This window comes from Gorilla gorilla, chromosome 17 (genome assembly GCF_029281585.2).
Source record: "Gorilla gorilla gorilla isolate KB3781 chromosome 17, NHGRI_mGorGor1-v2.1_pri, whole genome shotgun sequence".
Classification (NCBI taxonomy): domain Eukaryota; kingdom Metazoa; phylum Chordata; class Mammalia; order Primates; family Hominidae; genus Gorilla; species Gorilla gorilla.
This window is the reverse complement of record NC_073241.2, coordinates 84605765-84632336: the sequence shown is the minus strand read 5'-3', so window position 1 is coordinate 84632336 and position 26572 is coordinate 84605765. Positions and strand designations below refer to the sequence as shown.

The window sequence follows — 26572 nt, the reverse complement described above, 5'->3', positions numbered from 1 at the left end:
TTTTTTCTGCTGTGAGAACAATGGGATGCAAAAGAGCTTCAGAAAAGCAGAGCAGCAGATACGGGATTGGGGTCACTTTTCTTCTAATTGCCTTGTAATTGGGGAGTGGTTTCCACTTTCCCACTATCTCACTGGTGGGAGGGGAGGAAGACAGATGTGGCTTAGTGGTAACGAGCTTTCTCCAGGCCGGATGTGCTGAGGGACCAGGGGGGTCATTCCCTGCTCTGGGCCTGTGATCTGCTTCACACCTGTGCTCATTTTACCCCATGATCGATGACCTTGTATTAACCCAGAGTGACCTTTTGCTTCGCCTGTTCTCTGGGACGAGCTCTTGGCTAGTGGACCCTCCTTTCTCTCTGATTTACAGGTGGTTACTGGAGCCACATACACTTGTTTTTCATGGTGCACTGTGCACTTAGCAGCCCGGCAAGACCTGCAATTTCATCCCTCTCAAGGGGCCAAGCAGGGGATTGGAAGGTGGGAGGGAGGAGGGTGCCGCGAGAGTGGTTGCTGTTTGCATGTGCTTTTCTATTTTGTGGCTCATATGGTATCAATTACCATTTGATGGCAACGCCAGGCCTGAGGCCCTTCGCATGTTTGTCCTGTGAGAAAGATCTGGAAGAACCGACATATGGTTTTGATTGCAGCAATTGCAGGTTGATAGAATGAACGCAGGGGTGAGGTGGGTGGGTTTTCCTTCCGGCCCTTTCCACTCTGGGTTGCTAATGTGCTTCGCTTGTGGAACTGGTCTTTTCATCATCCAGCCCCTCCCCACTTATGCCTCCCCCACCCCCAATTCCCTGCCACTTTGCATTCCCTGCCCCTGCCTTCCAAATGACCGCCAGGAACATGTGGCCCACATTAAGGACCTTCAATTAAAACAAACAAAAAATTGTCCACTCTTCTGTTCAGTCCCAGAGCAGGTCAGTCCATCAAGATGGTCAGAAGTGTACCACAGTTAAGAAACAAATGGTTGGCATAGGGGGCAGATTCCCTCCAGAAGCTTGGGACATGTTTTAAAATGGCTATTAGTTCAGATTGTTAAACATCGAAATGATGCTGAAAAATAGCAATAGAGATTAATGTGGGGTATGTGTGTGTGTGTATATATATCTGTATGTGTGTGTATTTCATTTAAGACACCTCTTGGAATCTGTGCATCTGCTGCATAGGGACAGGAAGATGATGATAATGGTTAGGAGTTCTTTGGGGTTCCATCTTTCTGTACATCCCAGGCCATAAGATGATGGAAAAGCAAGTGAGGCATGTGTGTCTCTATGAGCATTTCCCTTCAGAAGGAAGATGTTGGAGACTCATCTCCCATACACAGTGACTTCTCTCTTACTAAATTTGTGATGGTAGGGGGTACTCCTCATTACTGCGGCTCAGCAGGGATTGCATCTGTGAATATGCCAAGGGAGGGTCTACTATTGGGGAATGGTGAGAGGCAAAGAGGAGAAAAGAACATTATAGGCACTTTGAATGTTACCCAGCAACATTTTTTTTGTTGTTTCAAAGTAACATCTTCCTATAATGCTTTCAAATTTACCTGTCTGGTAATCTGTTCTAAGATGGGCAGCCCATGAGGTTTTGACTTTTTTCACTTTGGCTATTGCATTTCAAAATATTACTCACGATTAGGAATTTATACCATTTGAAACAATAATGTGGTATCTCATGAGTAAATGCTGCCATTAACATCTTCCTTCTTTTAAACTGAAAACAAGCAAACCAGAACCAAAAAAAAAAAAAAAAAAGCAGAAAACATGCTCCCCCAAGAAAGCTTGTTTTTTTCTTTGAGATGGAGTCTCGCTCTGTTGCCCAGGTTGGAGTGCAATGGTGCGATCTCGGCTCACTGCAACCTCCACCTCCCAGGTTCAAGCGATTCTCCTGTCTCAGCCTCCCAAGTAGCTGGGATTACAGGTGTCCACCACCACACCCGGCTAATTTTTTGTATTTTTAGTAGAGACGAGGTTTCACCATGTTGGCCAGGCTGGTTTCAAACTCCTGACCTCAAGTGATCCGCCCGCCTCGGCCTCCCAAAGTGCTGGGATTATAGGCGTGAGCCACCACACCTGGCCAAGAAAGTTTTTTAAATGTGAGATGAATTTTTAGTTTTGAAGGCCAGCTATTGAAACCTAATCACACTGCTTGACATACTTCTTCATATTTATTTTTATATTAGAGCTGATCTTTATCAAAAGGTAGTAGAAACTAAAAAACTTAAATTATTGACCTAAATTGTAGGGAAATGTCTGTCTGATCGACTCTAGAGAGAAAATTGGCCATATCTTTATAATGGTTACTGAATGTATATCTTCATGAGGCTACATTTTTTTTTCTTTGCTCCAGCTTTCTCCTTATGCTGTAGAGATTGGTGTATTAAATAATCACTTTTTAAAGGGTCTTGATGACAATTATATTTTGCTATTTCACAATCTTCATACAATGGGATAAGTGTTTTCAGAGATACGTTTGAAATCAGAGCAACTGGCAATTAATTTATTTGCTCTAGTCACATGTTTTAATAGTAGCTATTTGGTTATTTGCCTGATATTTAATGCACACATATGTACCCTTAAATCATCATTCAGTGTGATAGCTTAAGACAACATTTCTGTTTGCTGCTCATGCCACTATTAGCTACGTTTGAAGAGTGATGTACTGAGAAGTTTAATTTGCTGGGTTTTTTTCTAAAAACATTGCTTTCCTGAAATATATAGTATTAGGGGCTCATAGCAAAAAAACCGTAGTATATGGGTTGTGAGCCTGTCTTCGAACATGGTGGGTCACTTAACAGCAGCTGTGCTGGAGAGATATTTGATTTGAGAAGACTTTTTTGAATCTTCTCAGCCCTAACACCATTCTGGTTTTGAAATGGGAAAATGGAAAAGAGTTTTAGGGAATAGAGATATCTCAGCCTTGAAAGGAAGCATAGGTAGAAATCTTTCAGTTCTCACTCAGATGAACCAGCATTCCTAATCTGGCTCGCCTCACAGAGGACAAAGAGTCTGCTGGGAAATGTGGGTTTATATTTGTAGAGACACACTTCAGAGGCATGAGATAGCGTTAGATACCGACTGGATGCTTCGTGCCCAACATTAATTTGGTTTGCAGATTGAAATTTAGGAAAGCTTGCAGAGGAGCCAATCTTTTTTATATACAGCACCTTTAAAAAAAAGACGGTCCACTACTATTAAAATCTGATTCAGTCTTCTAAAATATTACTACATTCAATACAACTTTTAAAATGATCAAATTTAGATAGACATCAATGATGTTAAAAGATAAAAGCCCTCCTACATGTAATATATAGTGTCTTAAACCTTATTTTTTAAAAAAGGGATACCGCTTTTGCCAAAAGTCTCAATGTAGGGATACTCAAACTGTCCTTGGAAGTCCTAAAAATTGCTAGTGTTTTTTTGTTTGCTTCTTTTTTTGTTGTTTTTGTTTTTTGTTTGTAGTTATTCACAAATGGAGAAATATTTATAAAATTATATTATAATTTGTAATGCACGCAAACAACCATCAGACCACACTTGAATCAGAGAGTTACGGTTATAAATTGAGGAAAGAGGATGCCAGCACAATGCCTAATGGAGTGAAAAATTGTGCTTATTTTCACAAGACTCTCTTGGAGAGGAGCTAACTACTTTCCTCTCTCTTAATACCCAGACCCCCTCCCTCAGCCCTGACAGCACGTTACAGAATGCATTCACTTAGTGTTTGAAGAGCTCACCACCTCCCTTTAAGATCTATTCTTGTTATTCATACATTGCAAATATGTACTTTTGTATCCACAAGGAAGACATTACTAACTTCAAGAAAGGCAGTGTCAATGAGGAGCAGGAAAATACAGTATGATACAAGCCTGCCAATGAAAGAATTATACTCAGACTCTATGCGCTCTAACTGTTAAACAAAATTTGAACCTTTGAGGAAAAAATATTGGGGATTCTGATGAGTGTTTTTACTCTTTCTTTTTTTTTTTTTCTATTTGGAAATCATGGCTTCCTGATCCTAAGGGATAAAAAAAAAAAAAAAACCTCAAAGAAAAGACTCAACAGGCTTTCTGGACATCAAATAGTTCCTACAAAACAACATTCTGATGACTTGCATGTAAAGAAATCAGAAACATATGAATTAAACTTCTCTCGAAATACATATGGGTTGAAAAATAGAGAGAAGTGCTGAGAAAATGTGTTTTGGGTTTTGCTTAGCCCATGACGTTTGAAAAATAGTATGAGACATTGAACAAACACAAAGCATGGCTTGGCTCACCCATTCCTAATATTGGCCTTCTAGTTCAATGGCAAATCAGTTTACCATGTGCCTAAATGTGAGCCACCTTGGTGCACTCCCCCACACTTAATTATATGCAGTTTAAATTTTTTCAATTAGGAGCTCAAAAATAACATTGCATTTCAAGGAAATGCAAATCTTAGCATTTTCTTACCTGGTTTGTTCACCTCAGACCATTTTAGAAAACACCACAGATCATTTCACCTTAGGAGCAGTCACACTGATGTGGCCCTCTTTGGTGTGGCTGGCATATAACAGAAGAAACGTATCATTTTTAAGAAACTGGCTCCAAAGACAATATTGCTATTAAATTGAAGCCAAAAACCACTGCAGGTAAAACATGATGAAGATGAAGGGCGCCCTCTCTTAGCCATATAGTAGAAGCCCGATCATAGACTCTCACCCTTACACCATGACTTGAGTTCCTGCTCATTTTTATCCCTGAGCTCTGCAGACTTCTAAGCAGTGGAAGTTTTCATTCTCTTTCCCACATTGCACTCAAGAGAGCTAACATGAGAGATTCTAAATCCTGGGATTCCTCTGCATCTGGCTTTAAGTACAGGAGCAGAACACAGGGAATTTAAGGAACAAAAATAGCCAGAGCTTCAGGCTTCTTCCACTGATGGTAAGTCATTGACATGCACTTGGATGAAATCCTGTATCTGTTCTTTGGACTAGCACTATCGCCTGAGATTATCAGTTTCAGAGAGTTACAGAGAGGCAGTAGATTTCATCTTTCCTATTTCAGGAGGAGTTATTTTGGTTGTTAAAAAAAAAAAAAACACTTTAATGTACTTTTCCTAACTCCTTCACTCAGATGGTGGCAAGAAGTTTGACAGAATAAAGTAATTCAGCTAATATTTATCAAATGCCTACTATGAGTGAGGTGTTAGAATATAACCCTGAACAAGACAAGCATGAGATAGGCAAACAGACTATTAAAACCTAGACTGATAATGCATTGAGTGGGGTGTACAGGCTCCTTAAGGTAGATATACAAAGGACAACTAGTCCACATTTGGCCTTAGAGGAAGTGAAGTGCAAGGATGAATGGGAATTAAGCTGGCAAAATGCAAGGGTTATAACTGGAAGCAGGGGTGAGCATGGCATATCCGGTGACCCAGAAGTAGTTCAGAATGCCAGAAGCTTATGGTACAAAAGGATAACATAAAAGATGAGACTGAAAAGATAAACAGTGACCTGATCAAAAAGCGACTTGTGAGCCCTATTAAGGAGTTGAGATTTTATCATGAATGTGACAAGGAGCCTTTCAAATGGGTATGCCTGAGAAGTAATTGAATTTAAAAGTCAAGACGGATAGGAGGACCTGGAAAACTTAGAGTCAGAGAAGCCAAGGGAGGCAGATCTGACCAGAAGGAGGAAATTGTCAACAGTGTCAGATGTTGCTGAAAGATAGAAGTGACATTTGGCTGCAGCATCCAGGAGGTCTTGAGCAGTTTCATTGAAGTAGTGAGTGTGGAAGGAAGGTAAAGAAGTGGAGAACAGGCATTGCAAGATAATTTTCCATCATCATTGTCATCATCATCGTCCTCATCACCGGAAAATGAGCATCAAGTATCTTATCTACCAGACATAGAGAGTGACCAGGTAAGGAATGACACACCTGCAGCCTGGGAGATTTCAGAAAACAGATCATAAATATAAAACAGAGGACAGCAACACATGGTACAACACATGCAAAGGGCAAAATGAGCAGTGTAGGCCAACGGGATGAAGAACAGGAAGAATTAGGGAGCAGGTGAAATGGGAGAGTTTTTCAAGCAGTCAATGCGCTTGAGGTTTGCATTCTGGATTGTGCCTCCTTATAAGTCAGTCCAACCTGTTTTTGATTCTCCATCCAATGGAAATAGGAACACCATCAAAGATGATGCATAGTCTTAACTTGCCTGTGACTTCTGATTATGTTTCTGAATTTTGGGAGGAAGATTAAAGTCATAAACTGACTCTTGGTTTATTATAATTTCTTGCAACTGTTATTTTAAAAATCTGGACACAGGCCAAGGCAGGAGGATTCTCTGAGGCCAGGAGTTTTGAGACCAGCCTGGGCAACATAGTGAGACCCTGTCCCTATAATAATAAAAATAAAATAAAAAGAAAATCTGGATGCAGAAACTGAGGTGTAGATACCACAAATATAGCAAGTCAGAGATATTCGTAAATTCTACATCGATGAGTTTCTTGAGAAATTCTGCACATCCAGTGCTGGACAACTGTGGAATTGCAGCATGATACCTTTCACATCTGGGTCATCTCCATATGATATCTTCTTCCTGGTACAAGGCCAGAAGTTCACCCCACGCACAACACCTATGGAAGCCACTTACGATTCAGAGGACAGTTTTTCTGAAAAAGGGTGCGTGATGTATACTTCCCTTCAACACTAAAATTCTGCTGCTTAAACTTTGTAAGTGAAGGAAAGGACTGGTTCTCTTCTACTTTGGCTGTCTTCCTTGTTTCCTATTTATTGGGTGCTTACTTTGGGCAACCCATTGTGTTGGATGTGCTTTAAACCACAATCTTTGCTCCTAAGGAGTCCGTAGTATTTACTGGGGGGATACGACCTGGATAATTCATATAAGATATGAATTTCTTTCTTTTTCTTTTTTTTCTTTTTTTTTTGAGACAGATTCTCACTCTGTCGCCCAGGCTGGAGTGCAGTGGCGTGATCACGGCTCACTGCAACCTCCGTTTCCTGGGTTCAAGCAATTCTCATGCCTCAGCCCCCCAAGTAGCTGGGATTACAGGCACCCACCACCATACTCAGCTAATTTTTGTATTTTTAGTAGAGATGGAGTTTCACCATGTTGGCCAGGCTGGTCTTGAACTCCTGACCTCAAGTGATCCGCCCACCTCGGCCTCCCAAAGTCCTGGGATTACAGGCGTGAACCACAACGCCTGGCCAAGATATGAATTTCTAAAAAAAAAAAAAAAAAAAAAAAGTCCTTGGAAAGTTTAGAAGATGAAATACATTTAATGAAAATTGAGCTCATTCTTCCACAATATTTGTTCCATATTCCTCTCCATATTATACTATTAGTACACAATCCTGTTTGGACTTACTGGAAAAAAGAGCTGAATAGCTTATCCACATGTCAAGAAACTTTCAGTTTAAGAACACTGAGGTTCATCAACATCAAAAAATATTTTCAGCATCATTCAGGCACTGGACATGCTCTACAAATTAAATACCTTAGGGCCCCTATTATTTCAGTGTTTTCTCAGTGTCTTGTTGCAGTGGCAAATGCTATGAACTACATTTTTCAAATGAATATTGAAGATTGAGAAAGAGGTTAAGAACCTCTGTCTATTAACGATAGAATCAAATCTAGAAAGATGTCTCCTGCTCTGTAGAGCACATTAGGGATCATTATTTATAGCCATTTGGCTCTCTTAAGACATTTTGGCAATGAGGGAAAAGTCATAGGTTGATTTTCTTGGTAGAATGAAGAACGTTGAGTTTGCTAACAAAGAGAGCATGAGTGACTTTGGTAAGAGAGCAGTTTTTATTTCAGTGGAAAGGCAGCCCCCTCTCCTAATAATAGCTACATTATTTACCTAAATGTTCCATGTAGCAACTGATAACAAGGCTTACTGCTTAAGAAATTTGGCCATCATCTTGTCCTCTCTACTAGAATTCCATCTGCCTACAGATGGGCCCTTGCTAATATTTTTTTTCTGAAGGACAACATGTAACTTAAGGGCCCACTACTATGTGTTATTTTGTTTTTTTAATTGAGGTGAAAGTCACATAATGTAAAATTAACCATTTTGAAGTAAACCATTCAGTAATATTTAGTACATTCACAATGTTGAGCAATCACTACATCTGTCTAGTTCTAAAACATTTTTCCCAGCCCAGAAGGAAACTCTGTATCCATTAAGCAGTTCCTTCCTATCCCCCTACTTCTATGCTTTATAAACCTTTAATTTTAATGTTATATACACACACAGGCATACACATACATACATGCTATACACACATATGTATGTATATATGTATAATGTGTGTAAATAATATGTAAATATAGATGTATAAAGATGTATAATGTGAGTAAATAAATGGATGTATGTATGTGTATATACATATATGTACATGTATACATATATACATATATACGTATATATGTATACATATATGTATCTACGCACATGTATATATGTGTATACACACACACACATTCATTTATGTCTATTTATAGATTAGGAAGTTCCAGAGGACCTAATATTTCCTAATTATGTAAACAAAGAACTATCTACTTTAATGAATGTTTCTCCACCAGGAAAAAGAAAAATAGGAAACATTCCTTGCTTCTTTTAGCCTGTCTGTATATTTCTCTTAAATTCTCACTAGATGCTAATTTATCAAGGAAGACAAAAAAGACAGAAATAATCCTGAGCCTTTTGTTGTGTAAAACTGCTGCTCTTCTTGTAAAGACATTTTCTCATTAATTTCATCAACACTGAGAATTTTAAACTGCTTCTCAATTTTAAGCAATTGTATGGGTTTTACATTTCTGTTTTTGAAAATCCAAAATTATTGAACAAAGTAATTTAGTTAGCAAAGTTTACATTTCTTGGAAAGAAATATGAAAGGGTCATTCTTACTATAATTTTTATTGTTAAAGAAATTGCTGTTGTTCACATTTATTTATGCCCTCCTCATTCCGGAAGAATATTTGAGGTAGCCAGTAGCACATTTTTTTGAATTAAGAAAAAATTAGATCAAATGAAAAAATACCTAAAATTTAAATATTTAGAGAAAGCCAACTCAATTATATTTTAAATATGCCTGAAGTCGTGAACTAACTATTGTTGATCATTTAGTCTTCTGGTCCTATCTCAGGAATATTATTGCCCCTCTTAATTAATCTTTCACCTCCTTTAAGAAGTATTTCTGAATAACCCTATAGGATAACTTCCTTTACATTTCTTTAGCGCATATGGTTTATACAAAAGGCTACTCACTTTATCACATTTTCTAGTTGCTTATTGTACTTCATAAATCTCCCAACTAGTTCCTAGTGAAAATCCTGCCCTTCTAATTTTTTTGTATGTAATTTACCAAAGCACCTAGCTTTGTGCTAACTAAAAGCTCTGCTCTGAGTTAAATTAGTGAAATATTGCTGGTTGATTTCACCTAAAAGTTTGCCCTGGGCAGGAGGGAAGAGGGTGGGCATTTGAATGGGTAACAGACAGCGAAGCAGCTGATTGGACATAGATGTTGACAACTTGCATACTTATTTTTTTCATTTCAATCTGTGCCACAGAGTCATACATTTGGTAATTATTTCATGCTTTTGTTTTCAGTTGAAAGTAGTTAGGGCCATATGTTTTGACAGAAAAAAGATAATTCGTACTTTTTTTCAGCTTTATGAAAGGGAAGATGGGGTAACAATTTTACAGTGTACCATGGCAGTGATTCCTGTTCAAAACTTTACCAGATTGGAAACTCACTGTTCATAACAATTCTTTTGGTAAGCAGAAGATGAAGGCATCTGTTTAAAGCACCCAGAGTTAAGTTTGATGCTTCAAAGCACAGCAGAGTTCATTTATAACTCTACTTAGCACTATTAGATATCTTTAACAAATATGAAAAGTTGTCCACCAGATTCCTTAGACTGTAGGTGATTTGGAAGGATATTCTGGTCAAGTGCTAACTTCTGACTGAGGATTTCAAATGAAAAGACCTAGGTTATAACCCCATTCCTGCCCTTACTCTGTCTTGTGACTCATGGAAAAGGAAGGCACTTAACCCGCTCCAAGCTTATGTTCCTGAATGTATAAGATGGGTAGCATGGTTGACCACTTAGATAGATAATCCATCTCAAAATGATGATTCAAGAAGGTAATGGATGAGAAAAGTCCTTTTGATTTAAAATACTATGAAGATGTGAACTTTTAATAATGACTAATGATAGAATTTTGTCAAATTTGCTTTAAGTAATTAAGTTCAAGATCAAAGAATATATCTAGAGAAGTACCTATGTATTTTCTTTTGTGAAATGTTTGAGTATTATTATTATCATTTTATGTCTGTTAGAATCTTGGCCTCACTGTCTTTTCATTCTTGGTTGAATGTCGACTCTTCAAAGTGTGACTTTCTGCTTGTGTCTGATGCAACTTTCTTCCTGATCGCTCTTGCTTCCTGAGAAGGAATAGGTACTTAGGAATGATGGCTTTTTGGCTGTCTGTGCTTATTAGGTACAAACACAGCACTGAAGACATTTGGGACTGGAGAAATAAGAAGAGCGCCTTTAGGGTTGTATGCAAAAGGTCAAACTATAACGTAGTTAGCATTTTTCTTTGTACTGCTTTCCCTTCTTGTAACAACCTCTCAATACCCTCATACCTTCTCTGCTTTCCAGAAATGCTTTCTAAAAATTGATTGTTGGGAAAAGATCTGAGACCTCATTGCCCTGAAGTGTAATTACTGCTAACAAACTGTGACAGCATTTCCCAAAGACAGGGAGTGATTGGAGATGTGATGAAAAGTGGGTTTGTGACTGTGGAAACTCTTTCAGGGATGTAGGCTTTTACCCCTCTTGGTAATGTACCTTGACAAAAGTCTGAAGCAATGAAATTAACTTGTTCACTCCAGTCGCATCTAAAGTTATTTGAGCTTAAGTCCTTTCTTAAGGATGTCAGCTTTAGGCTTCAGGCGTCAACCTGTGGACTAGAATTCAAAGGGAAAAGGGTGGGGAATGGTGCTCTCAAAATCTTTAGGACCATTATAGGTAATTCCATGTCCTAAAGAAAGCTCAGCCCTAAACACATTAGAGAAGTGGAATGCACTAAAATATATTTTGGCAGAACCAATGAATGTTTATCTTTCTCTGTGTTATGATGTTGTTCTTAGTTTGACGTGTATCCCATGTGTGGTGTGTTTATTCATTCATGCATGCATGCACTTAGTAAAGTTTTGAGCCTATTCTGTGCCCGGCGTTACATGCACACACACATATGTCCAAGCACACCTGCACATTTTTTTTTTTTTGGTAATGCTTTTTTTACCTTATTGTTTCTGCAACTGGCTATCCTTAGCAGGCCTTCTTAATGTACAATAGGGTATAGAAGAAATAACAATCAACATTGGAGTAAACCTAAAATTAATTTCTGTCTTTATTGTAGAGTCATAGAATTTGTTTTCCTCTGGAAGACGTGCTGCCCTCATTTAATTGATAAAACAGTGCTTTCAGAGGTCACAAAGCTATTTTTTGGCAGATACAACCAAACCTATTTTGATGTTCCAGCACCTCCTAATGAAGCAGTAGTCGTCATCTAAAACAAAAAGCAGTCGGTTGCTAAAGGGGGAGAAACTATTGAGATGTGAGATGATCTGTTAGACATAATTGACAATCATGAATTTGATACGATAGGTGTAAACAGAGATATAAATAATTTAGTTACATCTGTTTAAGATTTAAGATAACCAGAAGCAATAATGTTTAATTGAAATAATATATCAGGTTCTCCTTAACATTACCTTGAATTTCTTCACATGCACATCAATGCATTTGGTAAATAAAAGTTTGGAAACAACTTAGTTAAGTGTTTAGAACATATCAGAGTTGTGATGTGCTTAGCATCCGCAGTCTTTTATCTGTGCCAACCCTGAGCCTGGTAATGAAGCCAACTCCCACATGAATAAGTAACATAAGGAGTGTAACCAGGAAGAAGTCAGGGTTTCACCTGGACCAAATTTTAAGCAATTAAGTGTTTCAAGAGATCTTTAGCCAGGTGTAACTTAATCAGTTTAAGGCACTCTCAGCTAGGGCCAATGTACTCATAATGTTGGCAGTGGGCATTCCTCTGATACACCACGTTGAAAGTAATAGGAAACATAGAGTGTCTGCTCAGTTATTGCCAAGAGCAAGAGAAATGCAGGTGTAAAAATATAAAGAAGTATTTGGAGCCAGAGGCTAGTACACATAGACAAGACTGTATTTACACTTCGCTTTAATAGTTCAGATAATAATATGGTGGTTTTTAATCAGTTTAGTGTGCTGATATTTAGTCTTGGGTCTGGTTTCACCACTAAACCCTAGTGTAACTCTCAGCCGATTACTTAGCCTCTCTCTGTCTCTAGTAATATTAAACAAGTGTATTAATACCTGCTGCATCTTAGCTCAACTTCATGTCTGGAAGACAGATGAATGGTCCTGCTTCTTGCAGTAACACACAAGAACCTCCTTTGTGCTGCCCTGACTGAGATGATCTTGTGTTCTTCTCTATGGGCAAAACAGCCCTAGGCTGCTAAATGGCCAGGCAGTATAGGGGACCTAGGACTCTACAAAGCTGGGTTTTGGTAGGAGTCCATGAGCACCGCGGGGAGAATTCTTAGTTATCAGGAGATACGGTTGTAGTACTTAAAAACTCAAACTCCAAAACAAGACTACATGGTTTTGAATCTCAGTTTTGCCAGTTTATTAGCTGTGTGACTTTAAGCAAGTTGCTTAACCTCTCTGTGCCTCAGATCCCTTAGCCATAAAATTGGGATGATAATGCAACAATAGGATTAGTATGTAAGCAAAATGAGTATATGTACAGTTTGGCTGCAATAGAGCTGATAGGTGTAAACAGATATAAATAATGACTTCTTTTCTGAAAATGACTTCTTTTCTGTTTTTCTCATTGGTGATCCCTGCATATGTCACTGGGATGGCTGCGGGAATTCAGTAGGATAATATTGGAAAATAGCTTAAATCTCAAATGTTCTATAGCTATGATAACATCACTATGACATCATAGCAGAGTGAGCCCACTCACATCTCACCTGGCAGTTTTGCTGCCTCAGAGTTGGAATAATAACTCACTGAAAATACTTCCAAAATAGTGAGCCACTCTGCAGATTTAATTTGTAATATTATTCTTTCTAATTATTAGTGGCTCTGTCTTAAGTTCTTTTGTTTTAATTGAAGCAGGGTTTTTTCCCCCTTGTAAATTTCTATACATGTCAAAGGCTACCAACTCATTTTTATTTAGAGTTTGAAATTTGAATTGAAAAATATACTGCAGCCAGCTATATGAAAAACATAAGAGGATATTGTTGACTTTTGATGAAGGGAAGAAAGAACAAGGTAGAGCTGCCTAGCCATGAAGAATGCCAGGGGTTTTGTAACCCCTGGTGTGCTTTGCACGCAAAAGGCACACACTTAAATTGGCGTGGCTCACTTTTTTTTACTGAGCCTTTGCTGAGCTTGCTGCAGGCTGAGTGCACTGGTAGAGGAGTGCAGGGCTGTGTTCCGGCCATCCCTGCCTGCTCAGGCCTCTCCTGCTCCTTTGTGGATCGCCCAGGTCCCTGCTGCTTCCTGGTGCCGTCTCCTGGATCCTCTTGACATTTTTCCGTTCTGTAATTTGATTGACAGTTACAGACAAGGAAGGGGACTGAAATTCTTACCGTTTTGTGACTTCCTAAAACGGGAAAGGAAATTTGGTGAATGAGAAGGGAAAAACATCTCTTGGCTGAAATTACTTATAGGATTTAGCCCCAGGTTTAATGTACTCATGAATGAATAATGACTCAGCTGATATTTAGAAGCCGGGAAAATTATACGATTTTTGTGATAGGGTGTATAGATATGGATGTATACTTGAAGTGATTTGTGTTCTAAATATATTAACATGCTCAGGGAATTTCTTTTTGGGGAAATACGTATATTCTTTTTCATAGATTTTTGTGGTGCATCCTGGTAGAGGGAAGATGGGTCATTGCTCAGTTAGTAAAAATGAAATATGAATATCATACACATAAATGGTACATTTTACACTTTTTGATAGTTGTGAAATACTCTTTTTTTTTCAGACTACCAATAAAGAGAATTTGAGGAGTAAAACTCTTCTTACCATGAATTGTTTTGGGGCACTTAGAACTATTTGGTTAATTCTTTTAAATACTCCAACTGATTTAGATAGAATAAAAGTGTCACAATTTTAACAGCTTACACCAGTGAAATGTTTCCATTTATAAGAAATACTCTCCTATTTGTCAGCATACTGAAGACATGTATGTGTTATTTCTAAGCACATTTCCTATTTATGTGATAATGGAGATCGCCCTTTAACCATCACTTGGACGTGAAGGAGGATTCTTCTTCCTCCATTAGTAAATATTCCTTGACTTGATAATACTGAAAATATGTGAGGTGAATGAGCTTTAATCCTGTGGTTTGGTTTGGTTTTTGGTTGTTTGCAGTCTTGGACTGTTCATCTGCACTGTCTTGTGCCTTTGAGTATGATTAACTGCCTTGACGCCTTACAGTGCATTACACAACTCTACTTCTTCCATTTCTTGACTAATCTCTCATGCTGTTTGACTGCCCATTGGAATCTTTAAGTTAGCTACTTAGGAAAGACTTTAGGAAGGAGAATGCTAAGAGAACTGGCAGAGAAGTCAGGAGCCTGGGCTCTGTCCAGGCCCTGGCGTAAGTCCTTTCACCTCTTCCTTTGACTCCTTTACAAAATGAAGTTGAACTCATTCGAGCTTTAAAAAGATGACGCCAAGAGGCAAGAGAGAGGGCAGTAGATGTGAAAGTAACATGGAAGAGAAAGGAACGTCTGAAAAAAAAAAAAAGGTAGAAAAAGATTTTGACAAATAGTACTAAAAACAAAGAAAGAATATAGAATAGAGAGACCCAATTATACTGATAATTACAATTATCAGTATTGTAAAAACTACAGCAAAAAAGCTAAAAATATATTCAGCTTTTATTGTCCATAAAAAGTGATCACACCATGTCTAACTGTAATTCGTTTGTCAAAAACACTAGAGGCCAAGGACTAAATTGCGGATTAAGAGTTTCTTCTTTTTATTTCCTGCATATCCAGAAACCTGGGGTCATAGATACTCTTCCATGGTGTGTTGTTTGGCACAACTTGCAAGTATTTTGGCAGATGGTTAGAAAAAAAGACTTTAAGAAATATGCAATAGTACTCAGGACTCTAAATATAATAAATAAAGCTAAGATACCAGTATCCTGACATTCATTACAATCAACATTTATTGAACAGCAGTTATATGCCAGGTAGCACGGATACCTAGAACTTGCCTCTCCCACTAGCACTCCAGAAGAGTTCCTGCTTTCCCAGCCTAAAGGAACAGCAAGTCTTACATGAGCTAGGCTTACTGTGATAGCTGTCCTGACAGCGAGTGGCAAACATGGCCCAGTGCCTTCCTCATGGATGAACATAACTCTACACTGGGACTCCCCGGTAGACCTTTTGTGATGATGAGAAAGTCCTGTGTTGGTAATGTTCAGTATGGTAACCAGTGACTGTATGTGCTGTTGAGAACTTGAAATATGGCTACTGTGACTGAGGGACAGAACATTTAATTTTATTTAACTTTGGTTGAGTTTAATTCAAATAACTACATATTACTAATGGCTACTGATTGGACAGCAGCTTTCTAGACCCATTGTTAAAAATAATTATAAGCAATGAGTACCTCTTATGAGATAGAATTAATAATCCCATTTATTGAGTGCCCATGACAGATTAAGAATTATGATTGACATATATTATCCCTAATCCTCACAAGAATGGTTCATTTGACAAATAAGATAACTGAGGTTCTGAGAGATAAATTGCTTTGTTATGTCCTCGCAAGGAATTGTGAGAGCTGGAATTTGAACCTAATTGGTCAGACTCCAGAGCTGGGTGATTTCTAGTAATCTGCCAAATCTGTGTGTGTACTGTCCGGATGCTGTGTCTTCTGAGTACATCTTCTCCTTGCTTTATGGATTAGTTAGCAATGTCTTTATCTTGGTCACATAGGACAGTTACAGGGTCCATCTTATCTCTTCTGAATATGGACATATCACTGCACTGGAACCATTCATTTTTCTTACTGAGGCCTATGTCCTTCAAAAAATATTAAGAGTTGAGGGTCCAACCCAGCTTCTTGAGTAGTAAGCTAGTCACCTACAAGTATATTTCCCCAGTAGATGCTGAGAGAAGCATCAAAATACATGGGTAGTTCTGTGGACATCAGTGGCACTCAGTAAACTCTTGGCATTTGAGGTTTAACTGTCACAGTTGAGGATATTTGTGAACTCTCCCAAGGCCTGAGTCACTGAATGAGCCCAGCCAGTACTTGGGTGTCTGTGGCTCAATTCTGCTTTTCTGTTTTCTGCTTTCCATGGAACATACAGTAACTCTCTTGAAGGGTCTGAAAGCCTCAATTACAACATTTCAGTGATTCTGAACTGATTTTTCTTTGGAAAGTATATATGCAGATGGTACTTGCAGAATCACCAGGGGGTAGTAATGTGGAGGAGTGGTAAAGGTCTACTGGACAATCAGGTGGCTACCACCCAACCACACATGGTGATGTGATATGAAGCCACTTTTCTTTATTCCCTCAGATTTAAGGTTTCCCCTTCAGGAAGCAGGTTACTTAACAAGTACTTGATTTCACCATAACATGCATTATGACATTATCTTTTTTTCTTTTTTCTTTTTTTTTTTTTTTTGTGAGACGGAATCTTGCCCTGTCGCCCAGGCTGGAGTGCAATGGCACGATCTCGACTCACTGCAACCTCCTTCTCCCAGGTTCAAGCAATTCTCCTGCCTCAGCCTCCTGAGTAGCTGGGATTACAGGTGCATGCCACCACACCCGGCTAATTTTTTGTATCTTTGGTGGAGACGGGGTTTCACCATGTTGGCCAGGCTGGTCTCGAACTCCTGACCTCATTACCCGCCCACCTCAACCTCCCAAATTGCTGGGATTACACGCATGAGCCACTGTTCCTGGCCGACATTTTATTTTCTTAAAAGGTCATTATCAGATGCCACAAGAGTATTTCTATAAACTATGACCCAAGTATAGCCTAATGTTAATAGCTTAAAATAGGTTTTATTTACCTTTTTTGCCCTTTAAAAGCAAGGAATTATTTTTTAATGGAAAGAACATAGACTTTGATGATCAGTTCACATCCTTGCTTTACCCCTTGAAAAATGTGTAACCTGAAAAGACAGCTTAACATTCCTGAGTCACATTTGTCCAAATAATACAAACAATGGCAACAAGACTTCAGCACTAACGTCTGATGTTTTTTGTATGATTAATCTGTGCCAGGTTCCATTCTAGTTTCTTTACACACATTATACCATCTAATTCTCACAACAACTTTGCATAGCAGGCATTGTCATTTCCACTTTACAAGCAGGAATCTGAGGACCAGAGTTAAAAGTAACTGGTCCAAGATTGCCTAGTTAATAAATGGTGGAATTTGCAGTCAGACCCAAGCTGGTTTGGGCCAATACACTTGACCTTCTTATGATACGTCAGCCTTGTGAAATAGGGCAGATACTACTAATAATATCCACCTTGTGTGATCATTATGAAGGTTAGATATAATGTATGTGGAACTCTTGCCACCAAAGTTGTTCCACAAGAGGCGCTAAACAAATGAGTAATCATTATTACTTTAAAATGTCCGTAAGTGAAACTGATATGCTAAGACCAGTAAAAATGAGAGCTTCATAAGGAAAAGAGTAGGAGGCATACCTTTGTTTCATTTTGTTTGTTGGTTTCTGTGCTTGCTTGTTGTTCTTTTCTGTTAGGCACAGGTTTTATTTAGACTAAATTAAATTGTTTTTTCTTTGATGAGTGCAGAAATAATAGTTGGAAACACTGAATGGAACAGCTAATGTACCATAGTAATACTTCTTGGATTACCAAAAAAAAAAATTAAATCTGTAAAATGAAAACATTTTTGTTTACTTTGGTCAGTTCAAGGTTCAGTGTTATCTAGAGAGTTTTGTTAAACTCAGGATTTCTATATGTATGATTGTCTGCTAAATTCAGAATTATAAGAGAAGAGATAATGTTGCTAACTTTGCATGTTAAATATACTGTGTAACTAGTTTTCCATGAAGTTTTTACTCAACAAATAGGTTACTAAAAGAGCTGTGACCTATGAGTTTCACCAAGTCTTTCCATTTCCAATTCGGCAACAAAAGTTTCACACTTCTCAATTACTCTTGTGGGAGGAATCAGAATGCCAACAGTCACCTTGATCTAAGCGTATTATTGGAGAAAAATTCAAGGATAGATATTTGTTTCTCATTAGATTTTCCTCATATTTCATCATTGGGGTCACTCTAGTACATGGTACTAGAATTTGGGATTTTTATTTCATTTTAGATTGGACTGATTTTCTGGTGTTAGTCATTAAAAATAATTCCAACTCTTTGAAGAGATCTGGGATGTTTGTTATTATTCTGTTGATTAAATGAAGCTATTTTATTTAACAATTGTGTTGTTAAACTTTCTATATACTTAGAATAATAATACTAAAAACTGAATGGGTATGAGCTTTTCTTATTGAATTTAATGTCAATATTAAATACCTTATTGAAACCCATACTTTGAAAGCTTGATTGAGAAATTGGCAAAAGAGTTGACTGAAATAAAAGTAATGAAGCAGTTCACTGGTCATCCAGGTTATGAAAGATTAAACCATTAGAGATAAACTGAACTGTGAACATTATGATCATGGTGTTTTCATAAATACCATCTATGTCTCCGCCACCATTCTAAAAAAAAGTACCCTATCAATCGGTGAAAAATAAGAGTAATGTTTCTGTGACCATTTCATTATTCAGTTTTCTTATATTTGAAATGTGGGAGGTTGAACTAAAATTTGTTGGTTCCCTTCTTTAAAAAAGTATAGTTATATGTGATATTTATTTATTTATATAAACAAAAATATAGAGATCTTACCTTGAAAATAACTTTTGAGGTAAGAAAGATAAAGTATCTAAATGGAAGATGAATAACATTGTATCTGATTTGTAAATTATGATATAAAGAAAATGTTTAAAATATGTAGAAATTGTCTGTATAAAAAACTATAAACAGTGGTCCGTTGCCTATTAACAAAGAGTTTCATGTTATCTAAAAAGTCTTCAATTGGCTAAAACAGCAGAAAAATAGAAATTACATAGTATAATATATCCTAAAAACATCTCAATTCCATAGATACTCTTCTCCATGCAGCCAATATTTATGAATTTGGAGTAAGTGACCTACTCTTAGATATTTGAGCTTGATTATAATTCATAGTCAAAGTAGCCTCCTTGTAAATAACCAAAATTAACCAAAGATTTTTCCTTATCTTCCAAAAGCAATGCCAAGTAATCCTATCCAAATTGGAAAAAAAAAAAGAAAAAGGATAAACCTTATTAGGTGTCATCAAATGGTGTTGACATAATGATATATATGTTTAAGGATAATGTAATAGAATATGTAATTAAAATTAAAGTATATATGAAAAGAATTGATTTTAATTGTTTTAAAACATAAGATGATTTAATAATATGGGTTGGAGATTCTTTTTAGTTTTATAATAAATATATTGATTTCTGAAATTTGGGGATATTCCATAGTACACTTAGCTTATGTTAATACTGAGGCCAGATTGCTGTCAGGCTAATAGCATGTAGATATATTATAGTCACACTACAATCATTCTGTCAGTTTTCAGTTTCCCTTTTTCCTGTGATGTTTCTTTCATCTTGTTAGATTATTCTCAAGACCTTCTCTAAATACCTTCAGTAGTAATTCACAAGCTCTTTGTTAGTTAATAGTTCTCAAGAAAATTCTGAGATGTGGTTGACAGAACTTAGATCGTTGGTTTGTTTTTGGATTCCTAGCCAAAGTTTTATTCTTTGTTTCTTAAAAATACTCAAAAAAGATTTTTTTCCTTATTGTAAGCCCTCTGGAAATAGAAGCAAATCACTGTTTATACATTTAAAATGTGATGAAAATCACAAAATAAAGTCCAATGAAATATAGGGCTTGTATCCATTAGTGCCTTAAGAAAAATCCCTGTTTTCTGAAGTGCGAGTGGGCTTTTCTGGTTTGTTTTTGTTTTGTTAAAGCTCCAGGACCTCCCAATTTTCAAGGGCACTTTGGGGCATGTGTAGCATTTATTTGATGTATGGCTGTAGATGCATATTTTCCCACATCTGTCTCTGTGGACCTATCCTTTGTGAAATCCTAAACCTTGTATTAATGCTTAGTTTATGATTCATGGTGTTCTGAGAGCAATTATATAATTTTTCTCGGGGTGTTTATTCGATGTGCACTGTAAAAAAAAAATGAGAGTTATTTTTTGGTAACCCTGCGCTTGCCTTTTTATTGGTGAATTTCTTTTCCTTTTACTGTGACCTGTGAATATCACTGTAGGCTCACTGCCAATTTTGTGAGCCGCTGCCTGCTTCAAAATGGAGGCAGGAAGGTATCCATTTTCATCAAGAGGATGACAGTGTTTCAGTCTTTCTGACCATCTGGAGAGAGGAACTTTGAGAGCAAAAGAAAATGGGGATTAAAAAAAATTATATTTAGCAGAAAAGGCAAGGGGGAAAACCAATTAAAGTTAAACTATACCTTATGAATTTGTGCTTTTCTACTATGCTGTCCTGTTTAAAAAAACATAAACAAGAAAATACACAGGCTATTTGTATAAAGAATTGGTTTCCCAAGTCTCATGAGTATTAGTAAATGAATGTAAGTAAATTAGGTTTTTGGCACACTTTTTAAGTTTATTGTACACACAAATATAATAAGCATGAAAAAGGAGGGCTCCCTCCTCCCACTTCCTATGCACACGCTGATTGTTGGTGGTCTTATGTAGATCTAGGCTTTTAATGGCCTTTTTCATGCATCTCTGCAAAAAGCTGACACTATGGGAATTTCATATTCTAAGGTATATTTATCACTTTCTGTGGTTTGGATAGTTCATTTGTGTTCTCTCTGTCTCCCCCGTCCCTACCTCCTCTCTGTAAAAGTGAAAATTTTAATTGAAAGGTAGAGTTTTTACTCTACCATTTGAAAGAGGTTTGATGCATGTCTTTCTGTTTTTACCATTTTCACATGCTTATGGGCCATCTGTGTTTAGAAGAAAAAGAAAGAAGTGCTTAGACTCACAGGATTACCCTATGGGCATTATACAGTGTATTTACAACTAGACATGGTTTACATCAACTGGAATATAACACACCTGGTTATTTTCTATTCGCACAAATACACCGAGCTTTTGTTTCGTTTTGTTTTGTTTGTTTTAGTGTGTTCGGAAAGGGCACTGTTTCTAGGGTTTGTTCAGATTTAAACTGGAAAGGATAGAAATGTAGCACTTTCTGCCTACTTCTTATATAAGAATGGAGCTTGGGCTGCTGTGGTCAATGCAAAAAGCAAAACTCAGTTGGTTCTTTCTCCTCAGGTCTATGCTCCATCAGCAAGCACTGCCGACTACAATAGGGACTCGCCAGGCTATCCTTCCTCCAAACCAGCAACCAGCACTTTCCCTAGCTCCTTCTTCATGCAAGGTAAGATGCTGCTGCTTCTGAGGGAAAGGCCACTGGATAGCATTTTCCTGGGTCACTTAATGTCACAGATGGGGCAGAAGAAATGGAATAGTAGGCAAGTGTAGAATTTTTGAAGTCATGCTCTTCTTAGGAATTGAATTCCTTAAAAATTGATGTATTAATTAAAACTGTACTAAGTCTTTCTTTACAATTAAACCCCTTTAAGCAGTAATGGGTTAAGATTAGATTGATCTGCTTCACTTAGAGCCGATGCTTATGATGGTCTTCCACGCATGACCAACCATTTCAGCATCTTCACCATCCCCAAGACGATGTAGCTGTTTGTTTAGAAGTGGTTCAGCTCCATGTATGTTTTGAACATCCTGGATTTAGCCAACTGGGAACAAGTTGGCCTAATGTATAACCTTATGTAAAATTTTCATCCACTTACTAATTTGTAGGTAAGAACAAGGGTCCAAGATGAAGTAACCTACCACAGACTGGAATATTACATGGTGAAAGCTCTGTCCCAACATAGTAACTGGTTTAGGATAAAAGGCCCAACTTTTGGGGGAGAAGACAAATATAGAAAATTATGGAATTGTCCAGTATGTTTAAATACATGGATGTGTGCCCCCACCCTGAGCTTGTAGTCTTGCTACTGATAGCGTATACCTTTCTGCTGCTCAAAAAAGACCAAGATGTGGCCGAGTGCGGTGGCTCACGCCTGTAATCCCAACACTTTGGGAGGCCAAGGCAGGCAGATCACAAGGTCAGGAGATCAAGACCATCCTGGCCAATATGGTGAAACCCCGTCTCTACTAAAAATACAAAAAATCAGCCAGGCGTGGTGGCGGGCACCTGTAGTCCCAGCTACTCGGGAGGCTGAGGCAGAAGAATGGCATGAACCTGGGAGGCAGAGCTTGCAGTGAGCTGAGATTGCACCACTGCCCTCCAGCCTGGGCAACAGAGCGAGACTCCATCTCAAAATAAATAAATAAACAAACAAACAAACAAATAAATAAATGAATTTTTTAAAAAGACCAAGATGTTTGAAATGATAGCAGCTACTTCAAGAATGAACCACTTGGAGGATGCCCCTAAGGGCTCCATCCTGATATGTGTGTGGCACTTATTTTCTAATGTAATTGTCTTGTTACCAAGTTAATGCCCTGAATTTAGATGTGGAATTTACCAAGAACCTCTGTGTGCAAAATGTTAACTCTTTTTGCCCAGGTGTGAAAACCTTATTGGTATAAGCCTTGTCTACGGGCCATGGGGTTTCTTTCTTTATGCATCTCTAGGAAGGGCCATGATACAGGAAGGGGAGCACATTTGGGGCAAAGAGTACCAGGGAAGCAGCCTGTTTATAGTGGACACACTCAAAATCATTCTCATTAAAAGATACTAATCTTCCTTCCCTTCAGTGTGTTAGCTCTTTTAGTTTGTTAGTTCACATGTGAAATTCCATGGAAATCTATAAAATTGGATGGAATGGCTCTGTTAGGAATAGAGAGAATTTGTTCCACACATAATAGAGCCCGTGCGTCAGAAGTCCTTTAACTTTGTGACCCGTCCTAGGTGTAACTCTCAAAGGGACACAGCAGGCTATGTCACCTGGGTGCATTTTGTGCCGTGACAAAAAGCTAATCACCTTCAGTTATAAACAGTAGCTACCTCAGCATCAGTCCCCTGTTTTGTGAGCAGTGGGAGATATTGTCCTACAGGTGCTTACAGAGATTGGCAACTCAAGGATCCATCACTCAAAACAGATTTCGATTGAAAACATTGACGGAAGGATATATTTTTTCTATCTGCCCAGGAAAGTGGCTTTCTGGAAGGGTGCACATTGCAGGAGAGGCCAGGTAGATTATATCAGTAGGTTCCTTTCCCTAGCAGACCACACAAAATATGGGGAACAAATTTGTTTATCTGCATATGCATACCCGAAAAGCAAAAAAAAAAAAAAAAAAAAATGAGTTGACATTTATGATGAGCACAATTAATTTGCACACGTCTAATTCTATTCTTTCTTTCAAAAGAACATTATGCCAAGATCATGGGATGTGATAAATATTAATTTACTGTGAAAAGCATAATTTATGTAAAATATGTATTTTTATAAGTCTGCATCAAGCAGAGTACTCTGTGTTAACAGTCCTAAATGCATTGCCACCCAGTGTATCACATTGTCAGGAGACTCTTGTTTAGTGATATATGTTTTCAATTTATTTGTCATATGTGCCATCTATTTAAAATGTTAGTGATCTTGAACTTCATATTTGAATTTAAGGTGACATTTAAACCTCTGTAATCTAAGGACTAAAGCTCAAGTACATGAATGATAACTTTTTAAAAAATCATGTGTTTTCACATGATGGCCACAGAAACAGTTGCATCACGGTCCTGTCCCACATCAGCTTCCCTTCAGTAGAGGGGTACTTGGTGCCCTGAGAATTCAAGGCTTGAAGGAATATGCAATTAAGGTGAAAAATATTCAGAAACTGTCTGGGGCATATTGTAAACTCACTACTGTGGCCTCTTATTTTTAACTTCAATTTCCATCTTCTAGTTAAAACTCTGAAGTTGTCAAAATCACAGACATGATTTTGCTTGCATGGTTCTTAAAGAGAGGAATCTGCAAACTATTCCTCCCAATATGAAATGAGTCCAGTTATAAAATTCTAATTTCTGGATTTAAGAACTGAATGAAAAAGAGCTTCACGAAATACAGTGTCAGATTTAACTTTTCTATTGCCTAACTTTTTAATAGGCCTTTACTAAATAAAATGTTATGGTGAAAATAATCTTATTTTTAAGGAAGCAATATCTGCTATACATTTAACAGCCAGCTGATGGCCTAGTGTATACCTAGTACTCAATACTTTTTGTTAAACTATTGAAAAAAAGAAAAAATGAATGAATTTAGCAGTAATGTAGATCATCTTTTCCCTTAGGCTTGGGAAACCAAACCTAAACAATAGCAATCATTAATAATAACCTGTAGGCCAATAGGCCCAGAGAATGAAAAAATCTGTAGGGATGTTTTTAATAAGAGTGTTAACAAAAGGTTAACCTTACATTGAAAGATACTTTATATAATTTTAAACTTCTATAATTCATAAATCGTTTTATAAAATCCAGAGACTCTCAAAAATATCTGTAATATAATAGCTACCTAGGGCATGTTTGTACCCTTTGGATTGCTACTGAAGGTTTAAGATAGCTATATACCTATACACCAAAAAATAAAAATAAAATATCCTAAGAACTATATATTTGAGATTCATCTTCTCTGCATGCTGTAATATAATTATAATTCCAACTTTAATTCTATTTATTGTATATGTTAAAAATGAAATTAAACATTTTCAATCTGAGGTTTTTTAAAATTGATACTTCGTTACATGCTTTTAAAACTTGTCAACTTTGTAATTTCTCAAGTACTTTTCACCCCAAAGTTTAGGACCAATTTAACTTTTTAGTTGGTTTTCATAGAAAAAACAGTTAGAAGACTTCTAAGAAATGTTTCCTTTAGCAGTAATTACCTTGCGACTTGACATAATTCATGGTTGAAATATACTCTGTTGTTCTTTTACAGTTCACTTTTTACCAAGAACACTTTAACTTTTTTAAGTGTTTATATTTGTTTGACAATATAAAGCCACTTGGGAAGAAATGATGACTGTCTTCTGATGTAATCAGCTAACCAACACAAAGATGAATAACACAACAGGCAGTCATTTTCAAGTATATGAAAAAACCCTATTCTATAAGGCAAGGCTGAATGCCTCAGAAAGGCATGGTTCTCTTTGTCCTTTACAGATGGCCATCACAGCAGTGACCCTTGGAGCTCCTCCAGTGGGATGAATCAGCCTGGCTATGCAGGAATGTTGGGCAACTCTTCTCATATTCCACAGTCCAGCAGCTACTGTAGCCTGCATCCACATGAACGTTTGGTAAGGCAGACATACACGGTAATGGGAATGTCACAGCTTGATTAAACCTCGTCCTCTGTCTTTCCATGCATATACACAAGGACTCTGCAAATAAGTGCAAAAATGGCACACACCCATTATTCTTAAGTTGTATTGTTTCTGTGATCAAAGACATAACAGGTTCAAATCACCTTTGTAAATTCTTCCAGATTCTCTCTGGCATTGTTCTTTTGTTTATTGTGTTTTGCTCTGTGCCTTCTTTATCACAATGTCAGCTTCCTTGGGTACATAAATAGATACCTATTTAAGTTGTAGAATCTTAACATGGTGGTTCCCGGTCTTTTTTTTTTTTTTTTTTTTTTTTTGCTATCTGTAGTTTCAAAAGATGTACTGCAGAGGGCAGAGTGACAGTCAGTACATTATATGCATCACCCAGGAGCATTTCATTTCCCATTGACTGGCCTATGTCAGCTTTGGCCTGTTGTGATGTATCCAAAAGAAGGAGTTTGTATTTTCTGTAGACTTCCATCAGTAAGAGAAACCATGAGGTTTCTACATAGATCAGATTCCCATTTTTCAGTATTTTAACTTTAATTCCCATCCCAGCCTGCCACTCATACTGTGTTTTGCGTCACTCCAGGTGAAAACTGGTGGGCTCTAGAATGTTAGGTCTTTCATTACTAAACATTTCCACTCTGTCCATCACCTACATTCATCTGTCATAGTATGTCTCTTTATCCTGGAGGAAACAACAAAACTGACTTTCTTCTAGCCTTAAATATCACCATAGCCCAGAATCCACTGTTGAACTTAAGTCTGTCATTAAAGGGAGGAAAGAGCCTAGATCTTGAGTGAGATTTGGGATGCAGATAAGATGAAATTTGAATCCCTTGTGCAAGAACATAGCTTAAACAATATGTGAACCTCAAATCCTACAAATGCGAAAGCATATGGGAAATCCAGTGATCCCAGGTGATACTTACGTCACTACTATTCATCTT

The 26572-nt window shown here is 37.5% G+C and overlaps 1 protein-coding gene across 45 annotated transcripts in view; it reads left to right on the top strand.

The window, feature by feature from the left end:
- TCF4 (transcription factor 4) overlaps positions 1–26572 on the top strand; it is a 367386-nt gene that overhangs the window by 289279 nt on the left and 51535 nt on the right. For all 45 annotated transcript variants that reach the window (XM_031003835.3, XM_031003836.3, XM_063699233.1 and 42 more), the window contains 2 exons: positions 21549–21654; positions 25459–25592. In XM_031003835.3, the coding sequence (XP_030859695.1) occupies positions 21549–21654; positions 25459–25592 (240 nt within the window). The remainder of the gene's footprint in view (positions 1–21548; positions 21655–25458; positions 25593–26572) is intronic.